The following is a 19009-nucleotide window of genomic DNA, read 5'->3' as shown; positions in this document are numbered from 1 at the left end:
CTCCTTGCCCTCCGTGTGGGGAGCCAGTCTGCGAACCAACAGTTCAACCCAAGAATAATTATTTACTCGGCAACATAGTTCTAGGGTTTGTTATTCAGAAGACCAATTCCAGACGAGTAGCACAGGTATCTAAGAAGAAAAAAACATTAGCTGGATAATGCTTGACTATTTGTAGACATTGGCTGGTGAATGCAATAGCTATCTTCTTTTACTGATCTTCGTTTTGTCCTTATTAAAGGATATTTTATTTATAACACCATTACATTTTCTGTTTTTAAATATATTAGCCCAATAAGGAAGGTTTAGGACTAAGTGTGAACCCTCCTTTGGTAGGTAAATGGAAAACTGAGATAATGATTGAGACCAGTATTAAGTCTGACCCAGTAAAGACTTCGAGAGTCTGTGTGGATTTATGAAAATTACAGCAGGCAAACAACCCAAATAAAACTCCGGGGCCACAGAAAAGCTTCTGGTTATAAATATTTGAACTTTATCAAGGGTCATTTTGTGTGCACGTTCTCATGCCAGGAGAAAAAACTCCAGAACACTGACAGATATCGTTGTTTTCTTCTTAACCATATCTCCAATTAATAACCAGACTTTGCTGACTTTCAGCTATTTACTGCTTTTCACATACCGTTGCTGTGATGCTGCAGCATTTCAGTGCAGAGCAGCTCTATGTACACGTTTGTGTTGCTCCTAAAGAGATCATGCACCTTGCTTCCGGGCAGATTGGGTATCCATGGATACTGCAAAGAGTCTCCAAAGAAACGGTGCCCAGGAGTCTCACCTTTTTAGGCCTTCTTCAAATGGAAACTGACATTTGAATTAAAGGGACAGGCATCATGCTCCCACCACACTACTGAGCAGGTTTGCATGGATAGCCTTCCTTTCCTCACCATTCAGCGGCTGTGCAACATGTAAAGGCAAGCGGTCAGATTACTTACCCTATGAAAGGGAAATGAGGGGAAGAAGTCGGGTCTGATGTGGTCTCTCCATAAGGTCCCGTGACCCAGTAATAACTCATATATTTCTCATCTGGTGATAAATATTCTTATAATGAAGGTCTGAAGAATATAAATCAGCCACGGAAAAACAGAGGAAGAGAAATGCTATTTGAGATCGCATGCCCAGATTTATATCCCCAAATGACAGAAAGGATTGTGGCGGGGGGGGTGGGGAGCGCAGAACCAGTTACCAGGTTTACAAGTCTAAGATCAGGGGCCTAAAGCAGATCATAGTGAATTAAAAATCTGGCTGCAGAATCTGAATAAAGCAACATTTCATCTGATGGGAGAATGCATTATGATACTTTTGTCTTTCCTGGATCCTTATCACTAAGCCAGCTGAAGAATCTTCTTAAAAGCAATCATAATTAAATTTTCTATTGTTCAATGACTCTGGCCTTCAGGGAGGTAGGTTATTAACTCAGAATAAGATGACTTGAAATCAGTGATAAATATTCCGAAGTTTAAGGTTTTAAAAATTTATTTATTCAGTTCATAAAAAGCCCCCCACCCTCCAAGTCTTCATCCATGGCATTTTCAGGACCACACCCTGTTCTGTAGCTTCTTTTACTGTCCAAATTATATCACGTTTCATGCTGGAGTCCAGGCAATTGAAAATAAACAGACTCACATCTGGGGAATCAACAGATCAACAGTGGCAAAACACAATACCATGAAACAGAAAAATAAAATGTTTGTTACAGGAGAGCATCTCACGAGTGTGGCTCACTGGCGGCGGCAGCTATGTTAGTGTTTCTTTCTGCCTCAAGTTCAGAAACAAGGTGGGCTATCTCAGGGTGACTGAATTTTCCTGCAATGCAAGAAGATAGGGAAAAAGATAATGACAAGTGAATACATCAGTTTCTCCAGCTGGATCCTAGGGCTTGTCAGGAGCTCGATTCTGTGATCTGACCCATACTTCACTCCAACGCAGAGTAAGATTCCAGGTCCTGGAGAGAGGCCAAAGGCAACCACTCGGAGCTTACGCTACGTCACCCCAGATGCTATCAAGCATAAGGATGAGAATCAGGCAAAGAACTACAGCTCAGGCAGAGCTGGGGAAAACCTCACCAGGCAGCCTCTGGATACCCCTACCAGGAACTCCAGGGAAACTCAGGGAGGATGGAGTCCAGAGAACTGAGAACAATCGCTGTCCATTCTGAATCTGCAATTAGTTGTGGGGAACAATGCACCTACATATAAAAAGACTGATAGGAAGACCAGGGTGTCTGGGCTGTCCCAGGATGCAAACAAGAGTGCAAACATCTACAATGAAACCAGCTAGTCTGTGCTGTCTTCCTGGCTCCTTGGCACCCTCTGGGCTTCTGCCCTGGGCAGCAACCAAGCTCCGAGCTATCTTAGGTGGATGGTGGCTAGCACGCGGGGGAGGGGGTGGGGTTAAACCCACCGTCCCTTCTTCCCTGTCTTCTCTTACCAGTGCCTTTTGTTGCTTGCTCTTCATTCCAGTTAACTCTATTCCATTGATTCGCTATACTCAATCTCTTCTCTGAATGTCCCCTTCACTTTCTTGCCCTAACTGATACCTACTCGTCCTGAGGATACAGCTTTCTCTGCAGCCTCTCCAGCCGTGGCTCTCTTCTGTCTCATGCAGCTCCTACCACCAGGCCAGGGCCTGTCCTCCACGCTCCTTGTTGCTTCCAGGCCACTCTCTGCCCCACTGTGTAAAAGTCATGCTTTCAGACTTACCATCATTCCACCAAAACTGCTTTTACCAAGGACACTGATCAGCTCCATGTTGCTAAATCTGACGGCTACTCCTGCCCTCTTGAAACACTTTCTTCCCTTGGCTTCTGGGACCCCTGATTTTCTTCCTCCAAACCTATTCTTCCCCGCATCTTTCCTGTCTAGTGGGAAGTCCAAAATCCTCAGACTCCTCTTATAAACACCCCATACACAAATCCTGTCGACTCTATACTCAAAATATATCCAGAATCTGACTTCTTACTTTTTCTACCATTACTACCCTGGTCCAAACCAGGGCAAGAAATGGTAAGAAACCATTTCTTACATCATTTACACTGTTTAAGTTTACTAATTTTTTACTAGAAATAGGGCACCAGAGTGGAAAGTGCAGTGAATTTTAATCTCAACTCAGCTGTGGGCACATCACCCTCTTTCCAGGCTCAAGTTTCTTCCTCAATAAAATGTGGAGTTTAAACCAGATGACCCTTCCAGCTCCCATAGTTTTTGATTGTACTAGTATTCTCATGTATCATTTTCTATTTTTCATTGTGAATGTACCAAAATAGAAGATAATAGTATTAAAATGCAAAGAACAACATAAACATGACAAATTTTTATTACCTTATTGGGGAAATGTGCTATCTAGTAACCCAATTATTGCTCAACCTTTTTTGGTAAAGAGTCAGATAGTAAATATTTTAGGTTTTGTGAACTATTTGGTCTTTGCTGCCAACTACTCAGCTCTGCTGCTGTAGCATGAAAGCAGTATAGACAACAGAGAAAGAACGAGCGTGGCTGTTTCAGTAAAGCTTTATTGATAGAAACAAGCATCAGCCAGTTTGGCCCACGGGCTATAGTTGGCTGACCCCTGGTTTACAACATTATTCCATTGAACCAAAGTCAAACATTTTGAGCATCACCTATAACAAGGACAGATAAGACAAAGCTGGTTGGTCTCAGCCCTCAAACAGCTTACGATAGGGTGGGGTGGGCAAGTGGGGTTTTGGAAAGAAACCCAACGAGGAACATCATTACGGAGAATGCAAGTCGGACTGTGACAACGCTAAGGCAAGCTGCAGATCCAGGGCAGGCTGAGCAAAAAGGAGGGAACGCTCAGCTGTGACGGCGAAGATTAGGAGAGGAAACCAGACAGCTGAGTGGCCTTGGCCTGCAGAGCTGTTCAGACGACTTAAAAAGTGTCAAGATTTTATTTTTAAGGAAGAGGAAAGCCACAAACGTTTAAAAAACAAAGAGGTGATGATACCTATATCTACAAAGGAGGAAGGCACTGAGACATGCAGGATGAACTCATGAGCCTAGCAGATTAAATTAGGTGGTTATAACAACAGTCCAATACAGAAATGATGAGGGCCTTGTCTAGGGCAGAGGTAGTGGGGCTGGAAAAGAGAGAAGGAAAATCAAATCAACTTCATTACAATGCAAATCATATTTTGGAGCTGGGACATTCCTCTACTTGATGAGGTCACAAAAGGGTCCAGAGAGGTCCCCCCCAAATCATCGCTAACAGTATTCTCAGGGGAGATGGAGGCTGAGCTGAGCCTGAAGAACTCCAGGGAAGAGAGATGGAGTTCTACTCCAGGGAGCAACACCAGCGGTCAGTGCACCTGGTGCCTCACTCTAGAAGCTGAATCAGAGTGAAGATAGCTAAGGCTTATTGCCAGCCATTATTCTAAGCACTTCCCATATATCCTCAAATAACCTTATAAGGTAGATTTTGTAATTATCCTCAAGTTAAAAATAAGGAAACGAAGGCCCAGAGCTAGGTTAAGTATTAATTTACTGGAAGTTACATAAATTGTATGTGGCAGAACCAGGATTCAAACCCATGCAGTTTGACTTTAGGCCTGTGCTCTGAAGAGCTATAACGACGACGGTGACTTCAGCTGTTTGGAGTTTTCTCTTTTTAAGTCTCTATTTCTACCTCCACCTTAACATGACCTGACATCTATAAAGCACTTACATATTATAATGCATTTGACATACATTATCTCTCTTGAATCTCAAAACCAGCCTATGTCTTAAGTAGGGTATCATGATTTCCATCTTTCAGAGAGGACACAGAGAGGTCAGGAGACTGCCTGGAAGCACACAGCTAGTATGCGTGATGTGAACCTGGTGCTCAGACTCCAGGGCGGCAATGCTCTTGTGCACTCGGTCACCCCATACCGTAAATCCCACCGTTTGCTTCTTAGATGCTCCATACGAAAGTGTCAGAGGAGGGTAACAACAGTGGATACGTAATATAATGTTATGACTAACATTATATACACTAGGAGTAAATTAAGCCAAACTAAAGTGATGCTTATTGAAAACAGCATTGCATACCTGCTGTGGAATTGTAGAAGTCCTGCAGTCTCCCAGGTTTGTTCTCAAGGTCTTCATATTCAGATGCCTGAAGAATCATTTCACATTGGTCCAGCTGCTTCACAAATTTAGCTTCTGCACTAGATTGGGTCTCATATTCCTAAGTAAAGGGACAATTAAAGCCACATGATTAGGGCTGCATGATAGGTTATTCCAGGAAAATTCTCATTCTGGTACCTGAAATCAGAGTCACAGCTACAAGCACATTCTGTACCGGCCACATTTCTCCACTGCGTACAAACCCATCACAGAGACTAGTCACCTGCAATTCCACAGCTTAACAGCGGCGCTGTATGTGGGAAGGCGGCGCTCACAGCTCCATCTATTCCACCCGAGGCCTGCGAGGCCTCACGTGTTCACATGGACACTTCCAAGCATTTTCCTTCCTGTTTAGTAACTTATCTTCAAGATCATTATTCTTTAATCCACCTGGGTAGAGCAGGTCTTTTCAACTTCAAGCTAATATTTCATCTTATGCTTCTCAAATTATTTCCCTCTCCATTTAATGTCACGTTTCCTTTTCCTTTTGAAGTGAATTTCTAGCTTTCTCATTTAATTTCGGTTACCACTCTACAATGGAAATCTCTGTCCTTGCTTTCCAGATAGGGAGGAGTTAATCAAGCCCCTCCGGGTTATGACTCTTGAGGATACAGCCAGGGTCTGAGAACCCTTCATGCCATGGGTATGTGCATGTGTTGGTGGCAGGGAGGCGGTGAAGGTAGTGGACGGGGAGTGGCTTTTTTACCTTTCCTCTTCCCTTTGTTCCCTCCCTCCTCAGTGCAGACCAGAAATAAGAGGCAGTCTGCTTCTTAGTGCATGACACATGTCACAAAACCACCAGTCCCAATTAATACCATATAGAACCATTCTTCTATTAAGACCAAAGTATTCCCAACTGATTTCCCTGCCAAGTTCTCATTTGTATTCCACTCTAGATGTGTTCAGATAATGAACCTGTCATGCTTTCTCAGCAGGGTGATGTGACGTGAATCACTGAAGATTTCTTGGTTTTTATTAGATGCAGCTCTGATTGGGGTTTTCAGAACAACAGAAGGATGAGGATTTCAAGCAGGAAAGAGATACAAGTTCCAGGTCCTCAACATGGAGGACCGAAGGAAAGAGAAAGAGAGGAAAGGAGAAAAAGATCAAAGGTTACCTCCCTCTCCCTTGAGGAAAGACTGGCCCTACATGAAGTACTGACAAATATAAAGTTTGTCTTTTATGTGTTCCACTTTCCCACCTCCTAGTGACTCTCCCTCTGGGACCCAGGACCCTCATGTTGCTGTATATCAAACTCCCCACCAAAATACTGCACTTGTACTTCAAAGGATAGAACAGAGAGAGGCTTTTTTAAGGGGTACTTGTTAACCCGAGAGTATCTTCAGCTGTATGTTGGGAAACAATCCAAGGGCAGGTGAGTGTGCCAGGCATTCAGCATATGGCAGGGAGCACCTCTTGCTTTGCCTTGGGATTCAAAGGGTTATTTCTTTAAAGCAAAATGCAGGTGGTAGGGTGGATATCTTTCTGTGATACTTCGAGGAAAAAAATGAAAATGTTTTCCCTTGACTTACTAAAATTTGACTTCACACTTCTATGGTAAAAGATAAATTATAATCAAGGATATTTAATTGCTTTAACTAGATGTGACCCTCTGGGCTGATAGCTATTTACAGTTGTGAATAGCAGTGATTAACATTTCAGAAATCAATCAACTGCCATTTTCTATGTAACCAGTACTAAGTTCCCTGGGTACAGAATGACCCAATTTTCTTAAATCAAAATCAGAACATATGGACTGGAGACAGAAAAATAGAGTGTACTCTGTGTCAGGCAATATTCTAACTGCTTTACATATATTCATCTCATTGCCATGCAACCCTATAAAATAGGTATACTACTATTAGTACCATTTTATAGATGAGGAAATTGAGACACTGAGAGGTTCAGTAAGTTGCCCAAGATCACATAGCTATTAAACAGAGGAGCCAGTAATTTGAACCTTGGAAATCTGGTATTGAAGCCAATGGACATGAATCTAAAACACGCGTAAGTTAATATGAGAGTCTGTGTTCTCTGTTGAATAGTGTTCCCACAAAATCATGTCTACCTGTAATGTACGAATGTAACCTTATTTGGAAATAGAGTCTTTGCAGATGTAATCAAATTAAGATAAAGTCATAATGGATTAGGATGGACCTTAATCCAATGACCACAGCCTTACCAGAGGGAAATCTGGGCACAGATACAGACACAGGAAGAACATCACCTGACTAAGGAGGCAGAGACGCGAACAACGTATTCGGAAGGCAAGGATGTCAAAGCTGGAAGATGCATTCACCAGAAGCTAGGGAGAGGCAAGGAAGGATCCTCCTCCAGAGCCTTCAGGGAGCATGGCCCTGCCAACACCTTGATTTGGACTTCTGGCCTCCAAAACTGTGAGACAATACATTGTTGTTTTAAGCCATCCGAGCTCGTGGTAATTTGCTACAGCAGCCCCTGGAAACCAAGGGTCTCTTACAATTAATAACTGACACAGTATCATGAATACAAAAGAACTATAAAAGCTTGTTCAATTAATTAACATACAGCATAATGACATAAAGAAAATGCTGAGTTAGGAGGCAGGCTTGTGGCCTTGCTTTGTCACCAGCTAGCTAAGAGACCTTGGGCAAGGCAAAGCTCTTTAGTCTCCAGTCTTCTTATCCATAAAATAAGGGAGTTGGAAACAGGCTTTCTTTCACCTATAACCGTACAAATCTCTAACAGATAACAGTAAAGAGCCAAAGAGAGATATAGAGATAATTAAAAAATAATGAAGAATATAATAAAGTAGCCACTGCACAGTATCAGGGAAAGAGGAAGAAAGAGAGAATTAGTTTTCTAAGGCTGCTGTAAAAACTACCACAAACCGGGTGGCTTAAGCAACAGAAATGTATTACCTCCCAGTTCTGGAGGCTGGGAATTGGAAATCAAGGTACTTGCAGGGTTGGATCCTTCTGAGGGCTGTGAGGGAAGGAACTGCTCCAGGCCTCTGTCCTTGGCTTACAGATGGCCTTCTTCATGCTCACATGGTATTCTTCCAATATGTGTGTCTCTACATCCAAACTCCCCTTTTTATAAGGACACCAGTCATATTGGAAATATGACCCATTTGGGTGTACCACCCAAATGACCTCATTTTAACTTGATTACCTCTGTAAGAATCCTAGCTCCAAATAAGGTCTTATTGGGAGGTACATATGAGTTTTAGGCGGTGAAAGAAAAGGTGGAAGGTCAGGTTCAGAAGACAGGAGGAGGGGGCAGGGCTGTGAAGGAAACGCGAAAAGTGGGAGTGAGAGGCAGGGCTAGCCAAGCGTAAGGGCTGGGGCTAGAGGCTCACGCAAGGGAGGGTCAGTGGGCTTGGAGGGAAGTGAGAAACTGCAGCAGGCAGGGGTTTGTCTGTCGTTTTCCCTTCGCAGCTGGAAAGCAGCACCAGGAGGGGGCGCAGTGGCAGCGCTAGAGTCTGCCGGGCTCTTTCCGCCCCCTCCCCCAGCCCATCCGCCTTGGCAGTCCTCGCTCTCCGCAGCACCAGGGAGGGACTGAGCGCCCACACAGCCCACGTTCTGCGCTGGGCTCCATGGCAGCGCCTGGCCTTGACCTCACTCAGCCCTAACGCCCCTTAATGGTTTCAGAGATGGACAACGGACTCCGGGAGGGGAAGGAGCCCAAGGTCACTGAGCCAGGAAGTGGGGAGTGAGGTGGGAACCCAGTTCTGAACTACCCCAAAGCCTACATTCCTTCCAAGGACCAGAGACGGGGGTGGGGGCGTGTGAGGTTGACAGGGTGGAGGATGTGAGCAATGCATCAGGAAATCCAGGGGCTGTGAGTCAGTATCCGTACCAGGCTTTACGGTGACAAGGGAAATGGGGAAATTGGAAGAAAAATTACTGTTAGTCCTGAGAAATTCCTGCAGCAGCTGGGAGGTGAGAAACTGACACGACCGAAAAAGCAACAAGTTGGAGACAGCTTATTGAGATAGTCTAAGTCAAATAAAACACTGATGAGCCATATAAATTCAGTTACAATAAAAAGAGACCCATCAGATATACTTACTTCCCAAAGTTCATAGAGCTCTTTGCTGAGATCCTCTGGGAGGAGCTGGGTTAGCTGCTTCATAGCTTCCTGAAATATCAAATCATTACTTTAATCATATTCACATTTATTTAACAACTCATCTACAAATGCCAAATAATGGACTCAAACTCTTATTACACATAACTCCCAAAGGGGCAGCAGAATAGTGGACAATATTTAGGCTTACAAGGAGGGCAGTTGTGTACATTACATAAATGTATTTGTTCACATGTGTTTATTCACGAGCACTTATTTTGTGGCCTACAGCACACCAGACACAAACAAGGACAATGAGGAGGGTGTGAAATGATTACAGAAATATCAGAAGCGAGGCCGAAGAGGAGTTTATATCTTTTTTTTTTTTTTTACATCTTTATTGGAGTACAATTTCTTTACAATGTTGTGTTAGTTTCTGCTGTATAACACAGAGAATCAGCTATGTGTATACATATATCCCCACGTCCCCTCCCTCTTGCCTCTCCCTCCCATATCTTTTTTTTTTTTTTTACATCTTTATTGGAGTACAATTTCTTTACAATGTTGTGTTAGTTTCTGCTGTATGACACAGAGAATCAGCTATGTGTATACATATATCCCCACATCCCCTCCCTCTTGCATCTCCCTCCCACCCTCCCTATCCCACCCTTCTAAGTGGTCACAAAGCACAGAGCTGATCTCCCTGTGCTATGTGGCTGTTTCCCACTAGCTACCTGTTTTACATTTGGTAGTGTATATATGTCCATGCCACTCTCTCACTTCGTCCCAGCATACCCCTCCCCCTCCCCATGTCCTCAAGTCCATTCTCTACATCTGCATCTTTATTCCTGTCCTACTCCTAGGTTCGTCAGAACCATTTTTTTTTTTAGATTCCATATATATGTGTTAGCATACGGTATTTGTTTTTATCTTTCTGACTTACTTCACTCTGTATGACAGACTCTAGGTCCATCCACCTCACTACAAATAACTCAAATTCGTTTCTTTCTATCGCTGAGTAATATTCCATTGTATATATGTGCCACATAGTCTTTAACCATTCATCTGTCAATGGACACCTCTGTATATCTTCTTTGGAGAAATGTCAATTTAGGTCTTCTGCCCATTTTTGAATTGGGTTGTTTGTTTTTTGTGATATTGAGCTGCATGAGCTGCTTGTATATTTTGGAGATTAAAACTTTGTCAGTTGCTTCATTTGCAAACATTTTCTCCCATTCTGAGGGTTGTCTTTTTGTCTTGTTTATGGTTTCCTTTGCTGTGCAAAAGCTTTTAAGTTTCATTAGGTCCCATTTGCTTATTTTTGTTTTTATTTCCATTACTCTAGGAGGTGGGTCAAAAAGGATCTTGCTGTGATTTATTTCATAGAGTGTCCTGCCTATGTTTTCCTCTAAGAGTTTTATGGATTTTACATCTTGTGGATGAATCGCAAGATGCCCACATGAATTTCAACCATAAGCATACTAGAGTTCAAAACAAACCTGAGTGTGGGGAGAACAGGAAAGTATCAGTGAATTACAAATCTCAAAGAAATTTTTTGTATACCATTATGTTCATTTTTTATTGTTAAAATGTTTTTATTGCAAGATGTAAAGCACTACACAAATGGGCAGATATTGTTATTAACATAAAGGAAATTACAAGTAGCATTTCGTAGACTCACAGACTGAAAAGAGATGTTAAAGGTAATGAGCCAAACCATCCAGCAGCATCACTGGGCACTTCTTATCCTCCCTCCACAAACATGTCCAGTGGTGGGAACCTAGCACCTCAAGAGGTTACCCAAATGGGCTTTAGGCAGCACTGGTAGAAAGCACTTTCTTACATCAAGCTGAAAATTGTGCCTGTGGTCCTTCCACTATGCCTAGCCCCAGCTCTTCTGCCTTCCTCCCTCATAAAAAACACAATGTCAAACGGGTGGGCAGTGGCCCAGCTGGGCCAGAATCTCTGCGACCAGTGATTGGTCCAAGGGATGGCCATGTAACTCAAACCAGCCACTCAGGGACCATCTGCATGAGTTGTCCAGCAGAGGCTGGGAGACAGAAGCCCCGAGTAGAGCCTGGAGAGCCAAAACCCACAGAAAAGCAGAGATGAGAGAGTGAGAGCATGGAGGGTGTTCAGTATGTATTTCTAGTCTCCAAGTCCCAGGAGCCCCTCTCGTTCCCATCTCTTCCTTCATTTCTATGTTGCTCCAAAATTCTAAAATATCACATTTGGGGGGCATGAGGTCTGAAATCTACTCTCAGATGGCTTCCAATTCCTTCACTATCCTCATCCTATGCCTCTTAATCTGGTCCAGTTCTTCTAACTAGAGCTTAGGCTCTTTGAAAAGAATATGGTTGTAAGAACCACTTTTGGCAAAGTGGGTATATAAAAGTGGCAAAGGTCTCACATAAAATCAAATGGTGAGATGGGAAAAAGCAATAAAAATAAAAATGAATATTTGTATATATAATTATTTATTACCGGGAGAAAAAAATGTTATAGAATACAACCACTTCCAGAGCAAACCATATTGGCCAGTGTCAACGATCTGCTCTTGTAACTCACATCACCATCTTGAATGGTCTGTACCATTACAGCAGCCTTAATAGTATGAAATTTAGCGCATTTTGCACCTGCATTCTCCCTTGTTTCTTTTTCATAAATCTCAGCAAAATACTTGAGAAAATACTTTGCACTTTCAAAAATTAATAGTGTCTTTATAAATAGATCGCTTTTCTCTACACTCTTCTAGAAACGTAAGTTTGCCCATTGCTTTTGTTTGAAAAGAATGAACTGAATAACATATAGGTACGGAGACATATCAAAATCTAAACTTTTAGAATATAAACATAAAAGTCCTGCTGTGACAAGGGATTACTTTATTTCCTTCAGAGCGATGCACCCAGCACTGAATATAGTGATTGATATGTGGTCTGACCCCGAAACACAGTGGAACCAAAGCTTCCATCATGCCCAATGGTCTATTTCTATAAATGCAGCCCAAGGCTGAGTTGGCTTTTTGGAAATCACATATGATTACTGACTTATTAATAAGCTTCCTGGTGACTAAAATCACCATGTCTTTTAAAAAACAAAACATAGCAAACAAATACGTTTTTGCTCTCTTCGTGAAATTAAGCAATGATTTTCTGGACCTAAACTCATTGATATCATTTGTTATTATACAATCAGAATTGCATTTTGAGACCTCTTAGTTGTTATTCCTTGTTTGACCTCATATGCCACAGAATCATGCCTACCTTTTCAAATGAGCCACTGAAATCGACTTCATTAAAGTTCAGGACAAATGGCTGAAGACGTCAGACTTTTCCTTCCTGATGGTGAGCCCTGCCACTCCCACTTCTAAACTGAGTTTTGTCTTGTTCACACAGATTTAGAGTGATAATTTTCCCTAGCTTCTTCCTGTTAGCAACGCATGTCAAGAATCTGCCTACAGTTCTGAGCTGAGTGAAGCTTTCAGCAAATGTCTGTCAGTTTTGTGACAAGCACCCAGAAAGCAGTATTCATCACTCACACATCACTGGTGAGGCTGAAGAGTGCAACAGTTAATGACAAACTGTAGATTCAGACGGGGTTTGAAACGCTGCTTGCCATTTACTAGCTGTGGAACCCTGTGCAAGTTACTTCTTTGTCCTCAGGTTTCTCATCTGTAAAATGGGGTTAATAGTGGTACCTACCTGAAAGGATTGCTCTGAGGATTAAACAGTTAATATATATATATAGTGCTCATTATCTGGCACGGGAAAAGCACTCTGTAAAATGTTCACTGTATTTTTCACTTTCTCCATCTTGCCATGTTTACTCCCATAATAAAGTTTGGTTCTTCCCCTTTTAACCTCTAGTTCTTCAGCAACTTTAACTCTCAGGTACATATATATCATAACTCTGCCTTCTGTGTTAATACGTTTTCCCTTTGCAAAGGAATATAACCTGCTATTGCTATATTCCAGAGTCAAGCTTCATCCCACTGCTTCTTAATGATCCCTACCAGGCATCATTTACCAACTAGGGTTATAATATAAAGTTTGTTTTATCCTGTTTAGGAGGGGAGTCAGACTACAAGTATTACTTTTGGCCCCCCTGAATTTTCTCTTCTACACCTTCATTCTCCCTTTCATCTTAACACCTACTCTCCTCCAAGACAATCAGCCTTCCAATTTTATCAAGTATTTTTCCTCCCACTCCTACTTTGGTTTAGCGCCTTTCTGATGCAGTTGGCTAGCCTCTGGGCAAATGATACTTCCTGGTTTTCAGTATGTGCATTCCACCTCCAGGAGCCAAGAAACCCTCATTTAATTATCTTAAGTTATGGCTCAGACATCCAAATCTTATTCATAAACACCACCTGCATAAAGAACTGTTCACCTCCCAGATCTTTTTTCTCTGTCCCAAATCTTAACTAGCAGAGGAAGAGGCAATGAAGTATCAGCACTCCCCAAACCTTTGGTTTCCTGTCCAAGAACTTGGGGTTCTTTAAGACGTTTCCCCTGTCCCTTCTGATGATGATATTTATTCTCCTGTAAATCAGATGGAGTGGGCAGCAGCCAGGAGGTTTAATGAGGCTGGGCAGGTTTTTCATCCTTGCCTGGATACGGCGTCCAGGAAGAAGCAGCACTCTTGAGTGTCAAGTGCCCTCTATGCCCCGCTCCGGGGGGTGTCACTAGCCAGGACTCAGCTTCTGTCAGGACAGAGGTAGGTTTTCTCTGTCTCCAGTGGTTGGAGATCCTTCCTACTGAATGTTTTTTCTTCCGAAGGTTCTGACTCGCTCCTCTGTGGAGTGAACCTCACATTCCTTGTGTGCCTATACGGGAACACTATCTTCTTCCTTTGCGTCACTTTAAGGTCTCTGATCACCCTCTGGTACTTCAGTATGTGATTTCTCCTCCACAAGGTATACATTTACCCTTGAATGAAACTATCGTATATCCTGAAACATGCTATAAAATTGAGGAGTCTTTTCCTCCTCTTTTTTCTCTATGTCATATGTCAATACCCAGCATCCTCTGGTTTGGGGCTAACTCCTTTCCGCAACTCAGTATCTTGAGCTAACTGGTTTCTTTTTGTGTTAATCCTGCCAGTCAACCTAGGAATTCTTTATTCAGGACAGTCTAGACTCCTACAGAGAAACATTTCCTTAGCTCCTCCCTTTTTACAGACTGTCATGATGCTCATGTCTTCTGGACCTGTATTTACACTAAGAACACATTCCTTACACTATTCCCCTTACTACCATAATTTAGGGTGTGTTGGAACTCCTAAACTGAGATTCCTTGTAGAGCTTCTTGCCTCTAGAGGGGCAAAAATGCTGTTGGCTACTGAGCTCTAGCCTCCGTCAGCTCCGAGAACAGCTATTTAAGCCAACCTTCCCTGTTAAACCACCTTGATGAAGGATCTGTTGACTTGACATTTAGGATCAATCTCTCTGGCCTACAATAAAACCACTTTGCAATAATCCCTGAATTGGAAACCAGCCATTCAGCATTTAAAAAAAAAACCTTCCTGGATTTTCCAGTCTCTGTTTCAAATATGTCTTCCTCTTTGTCCCTGGACTCTGGTTTAGAGTCCAAATCAGCAGACAATGTTTTATTGATGTTATTCATTTTTTACTAATACAAAATTTTTTTCTTTACTTTTAGCCACTGAATTAAAGGACTAATTTAAAATTTACTAAATACTAATTATAATAATGATTATTCTTGGGCTTTATAGAACTTCTCTCCAAAGAGCTTAAACTAGCATGGAGAATTCCTTCAAGTTCCAGCTATTTCCATTGTTCTAAGGAAAGCCGTATTATCTGTACTCTGTGTTCAGGTCCCCTCTATGCCCCTCCATGAGAACTGAAACCAACAAAATGTCCTGTCTCTGTGTTAAACAAGGCTTAGAATAAGCAAAACCAATTCACTGCTTATTCCAAGAAATCCTTACTTCTGGAAGGTAAGATTGTAAACCACCCAAAATAGAGTAAGCACTAACAGCTTGCCCTTCAAGACGCTTGTTAAGACCTTGGCTCACCAGCCCTATCACCCCAAAGTTATTATGCCCTAAACGCTAGGCAATCCCATCCTGTAAGATAGTAGCTCCTCTTGTAAGATGCATCCAAACATCCTCCAGCCCAGGCCCTAAAACTCTATAAATACCCTCCCTTGACCCTCCTTTCTGAGACACTACTAAAACTGTCATGGAGGTACTCTCCCTTACTGCAATAGGTCTAATAAACTTAGCTTTGTTTCAGCAGTGGGTTTTTCTGGTGCTCTTTTGTGGAGTCAACAGTCAACACTGACCTTTTCTCGCCTATGTTTTTCTTCTTTGGGGATGTTATCTGCTGGTGCTATGTCCCCAACGATGCATTCTGCCATATCATGAACCAGGGCTAGGCGTACACATCTGACCAGGCAAGAAATGGTGAATAATTACACAGAATTATAGTCACTACAGATTTCTTCTCTATACTACTTTGAAGTTACATAATATAGTTTTCTTTCTCAGCCTCACAGAGTATTTTATTTTAATGCAGTATTTTCTAAAGTAATTATATTCTGCCAGCCTGCAACAGTTCTGAATCAAAACTGCTAGTTAATATTCAGCACAGTACATGAGAATACAGGGGAAATTGTTAGCATGAATTAAAAAAAAATAGCTGGTTTCTCAAATGTCACTTTAAAAGGTTGATAACTTTAGATTAAAAAGCCAGGAGGTGATCTAGTTATAGCATTTACTTACTGATACAAAATTCAAAAACTATCATTTCCCCAATGTACTAGTCAAATGTCAAAATGAGGTCCTTTCTAGAGAAATGCGTAGAGTTGGACAGATCTGAGTTTGTATCCAGCAATCAACATCTATTAGCTGTGTGACCTTTGCCAAGTTACTTAATTTCTTTAAATGCTGAGTTTTGCAGCCTTCATTTTACTATCTGTAAAAAAGGGGTAATAATACTTCATAACTTTGGTATGAAAATTGCATTTGATAATTTATGTTCCTGAAACATGGTGATTATTCAACAAATGATTATAATTATTAGTGATAACGATTAGTGATTAAGGATAATCATCATCAAAATAATAAAGGCAGCTCATGAGATAAATGCCCCAGAGGGCCAGTCTGTTTTAAGTTCCCACCGTCACCAAGGCAGAAGAAGGCCTCACAGCCTCCTCACAGGGGTCCCTGCCTGCAGTTGCTCTCTCATCTAGTTCAAATCTCAGACTGTTCTTACGTGCCTCTCCATTTGACACCGTGCTCATCTTGTACTACCTGCCAAAAATCTCCTAAATTCTACACCATCTACAGAGTAACGGGGCTCCTGAGACTCCCTAATGGACCTTTGTTTCAATCAATTTGATTTACTTATCAATTCCAAAATATACCTTTACTTTCCTACCATCAGAGATTTGGTTTCTCTGCCCTTCTCTCTATGTGCTATCTTCTACTTCTCCACCTAATCAACACCTTAGAGGTCAACTCCGATTCTGTCTCCTCCATTAAGACCGCCCAAGAACAGGTGATCTCTCCGGTTAAATTTTCTAACTTAATTTATTTTGTGCTCTGTATGGAAACCACTCTGGGCCTGTGTAATTCATCTGGGTTTTATTTACTATCTTATACTGTATTGCTAGGAAAGTTTGTCCTGCGCTCAAAAAGCATTTTACTTTTTATTTTATTTATTTATTTTGGCTGAGCCAGGTCTTAGTTGCGGCATTCATGCCGGATCTAGTTCCCCACCCAGGGATCAAACTCAGGGCCTTTGCATTGGGCGTGGAGTCTTACCCACTGGACCACCAGGGAAGTCCCTCAAAAAGCATTTTAAACACTTGTTGGTTGACTGAAGGGAGAGAGGATATCTTTCTCAGCTCTTTCCTGCACATACAATTTCAAAAAGTCACTTCACAAATAAGTGCTACTATTCAGAAAAGGGGTGAAATAAAGGTACACAGTGTATGGATACAATTTTAGACAAAAGACACTTACCTTCAAGGCCCTGGAAACCCTCACATCACACTTAAGTTTCCTTGAGACCAAGGCAAGCTCTTTCACTTGCCAGGAGAAAACCCAGAGTACAGTTTACAACAACTGAAGCGATCAGCATATAGTGCCCCTTCCCACATCCTGAATCTATATGGTTTGCCTCAAGTAATTTTTCTTGACATATACACTTAGCTACAAGAATTTGACACAGGCCTCAGTCATGAAGAGTCATGCATACCCACAGACCCTAACCGGCACCAAAGTTCACAGCTTACCGGTCTTTGTTAAGATGTTCATCTTTGGTCACCAGAGCCATAATTGCCATCCTATACATGTGATCTGATACGCTCTCTGGCTTCTGGACATTTCTGTATACCCAGCCAGTACGTGGGACTCTCTGATAAAAATGAACAGAAAACAATTGATAAAAATAAGTATTTTAACTATCTACGGTGCTCTTCAAGAGAAGTCCAGGGAACAGGGCACAGAAGCTGGGTCATGGTTTCAGTACATATTAAAAAACGCTTAACTAACCTAAATGATCAACTTCTGGAATCAAATAAACCAGTGAGGGCAGAGAATGAGAAAGAGAGAGGGAGAGAGGAATAATGCACAAATATACAATACATAAGACCAAAAGTCAAGTTACTCCGTGTTACCGATGTACTGATGTACAGATCATATACAAGTCCTCAAAACATAAGAACAAAACTGTAAAGTATCTTATCTTTCCTAGCTATAAGAGTTGGTAAGTTTTACTTCAAACAAATCATTAGACACAAGTAGAAAACACTGAGGTGAAAGCGTCGTGAACAAGCGACAGACTTCCAAATTCTGAAGCAGGAAGGATAAGGCATTTCTAACTGCTTCATGCTACCCACCAGTCATGACTCTTCCTTTTACTCAGATCATGATATGATCCTGTGAGACTCGGGAGTTCACATTTCTAAAGAATTTTATGAACTGTAGAAACAATGGCATGAAACAGATAATCTGCTTTGAACTTGGAGAAATTCTGCAAAATCATTAACTGGGTGTGGCCAGGGGTGGACCGCCAGGAGGAGGACCCCTGGGATGTAACTCCAGTGTGTGCTACATAAAATCCTCCGTTAAAAAAAAAAAAAAAAAGTCTTGTTATTTCTGTAAGTAACTGTGAGACAGATTTTAAGCACTCCGCTTAAACCCTGCAGGACCAATGGGTTCTGATCGTCCCACTTGGCCGGTTGTGGGGTCGTGAGCCCCAAAAGTACTCGGGGCAGACGCGGGCAGAGGGCCCAGCACATCACCGCGCCGGATCCCCTCCAGAAACCTCTCGAAAGGCCGCCTGGGCCGGCCTCATCGGAGCGCCAGGCCGACAACAGGGAACAGCGCGGCTCGGACTCCTCCCGGCCTGGGGTCGGCCCTAGCAACCCGGCCACGCAGTCTCCGCCACTTCCTTCCTCCGCCCACGGTCCGGACGCACGACCGCATCCATCCGGAGGGGCTTCCTCTGCCGACCCCACGAGTCCGGGAGAACGGAGGAAGGGGGCTGGCCTCGGGCCAGGTGGGGAGCAGGAGCCTCGTCGCCCCGCGGCCGGCCCCGGCCTCTCTCCGCGCAGCCGGGCCCCAGGCGGCCCTCCCGGCGCCCGCTCACCTTGAGCTGCCCCACCAGCCGCAGGAACTGCAGCAGGTTCCGGGCCCCGCGGCCCGAGATGGGCGCAGCCATGCGGCCACCAATCCTGACGGGTCTGAGCCAGCAGCGCGACCGCCGCTCAAAGCTCCTCCCCCCGAAGCCCCTCCCACGGAAGCTCCTCCCATTCCTCCTCGCAACTCCTCCTTCCCTCTCCTCCTCTCCTTCC

The 19009-nt window shown here is 42.9% G+C and overlaps 1 protein-coding gene across 2 annotated transcripts; it reads right to left on the bottom strand.

The window, feature by feature from the left end:
* Nucleotides 1–1470: 1470 nt before the first annotated feature.
* HDDC2 (HD domain containing 2) lies at nt 1471–18922 on the bottom strand. 2 transcript variants are annotated; one of them, XM_024122507.2, is made up of 6 exons: nt 18805–18922; nt 17447–17568; nt 15491–15593; nt 9189–9257; nt 5058–5196; nt 1471–1818 (listed from the first exon to the last, which is right to left on the bottom strand). In XM_024122507.2, exons 1-6 carry the CDS (start codon nt 18874–18876, stop codon nt 1721–1723), a joined length of 603 nt encoding a protein of 200 aa, XP_023978275.1. In that variant the 5' UTR covers nt 18877–18922; the 3' UTR covers nt 1471–1720. The 2 variants fall into 2 exon arrangements, with proteins under 2 accessions (XP_023978275.1, XP_007113719.1); XM_007113657.4 differs by having other exon boundaries at nt 1726–4108.
* Between the last annotated feature and the right edge of the window lie 87 nt (nt 18923–19009).

The sequence above is a fragment of the Physeter macrocephalus genome, chromosome 10 (genome assembly GCF_002837175.3).
Source record: "Physeter macrocephalus isolate SW-GA chromosome 10, ASM283717v5, whole genome shotgun sequence".
Taxonomy (NCBI): domain Eukaryota; kingdom Metazoa; phylum Chordata; class Mammalia; order Artiodactyla; family Physeteridae; genus Physeter; species Physeter macrocephalus.
This window is presented reverse-complemented; position numbering and strand designations above follow the sequence as displayed.

Excerpts from the sequence above, each read along its gene's own strand:
- HDDC2 (XM_024122507.2), bottom strand. The coding sequence starts at position 18,876 with ATGGCTGCGCCCATCTCGGGCCGCGGGGCCCGGAACCTGCTGCAGTTC. Across the intron at positions 17,569-18,804 it reads GGCTGGTGGGGCAGCTCAAG|AGAGTCCCACGTACTGGCTG; the intron begins GTGAGCGGGCGC and ends CATTTTTATCAG. Across the intron at positions 5,197-9,188 it reads AGCTCTATGAACTTTGGGAA|GAATATGAGACCCAATCTAG; the intron begins GTAAGTATATCT and ends CCCTTTACTTAG.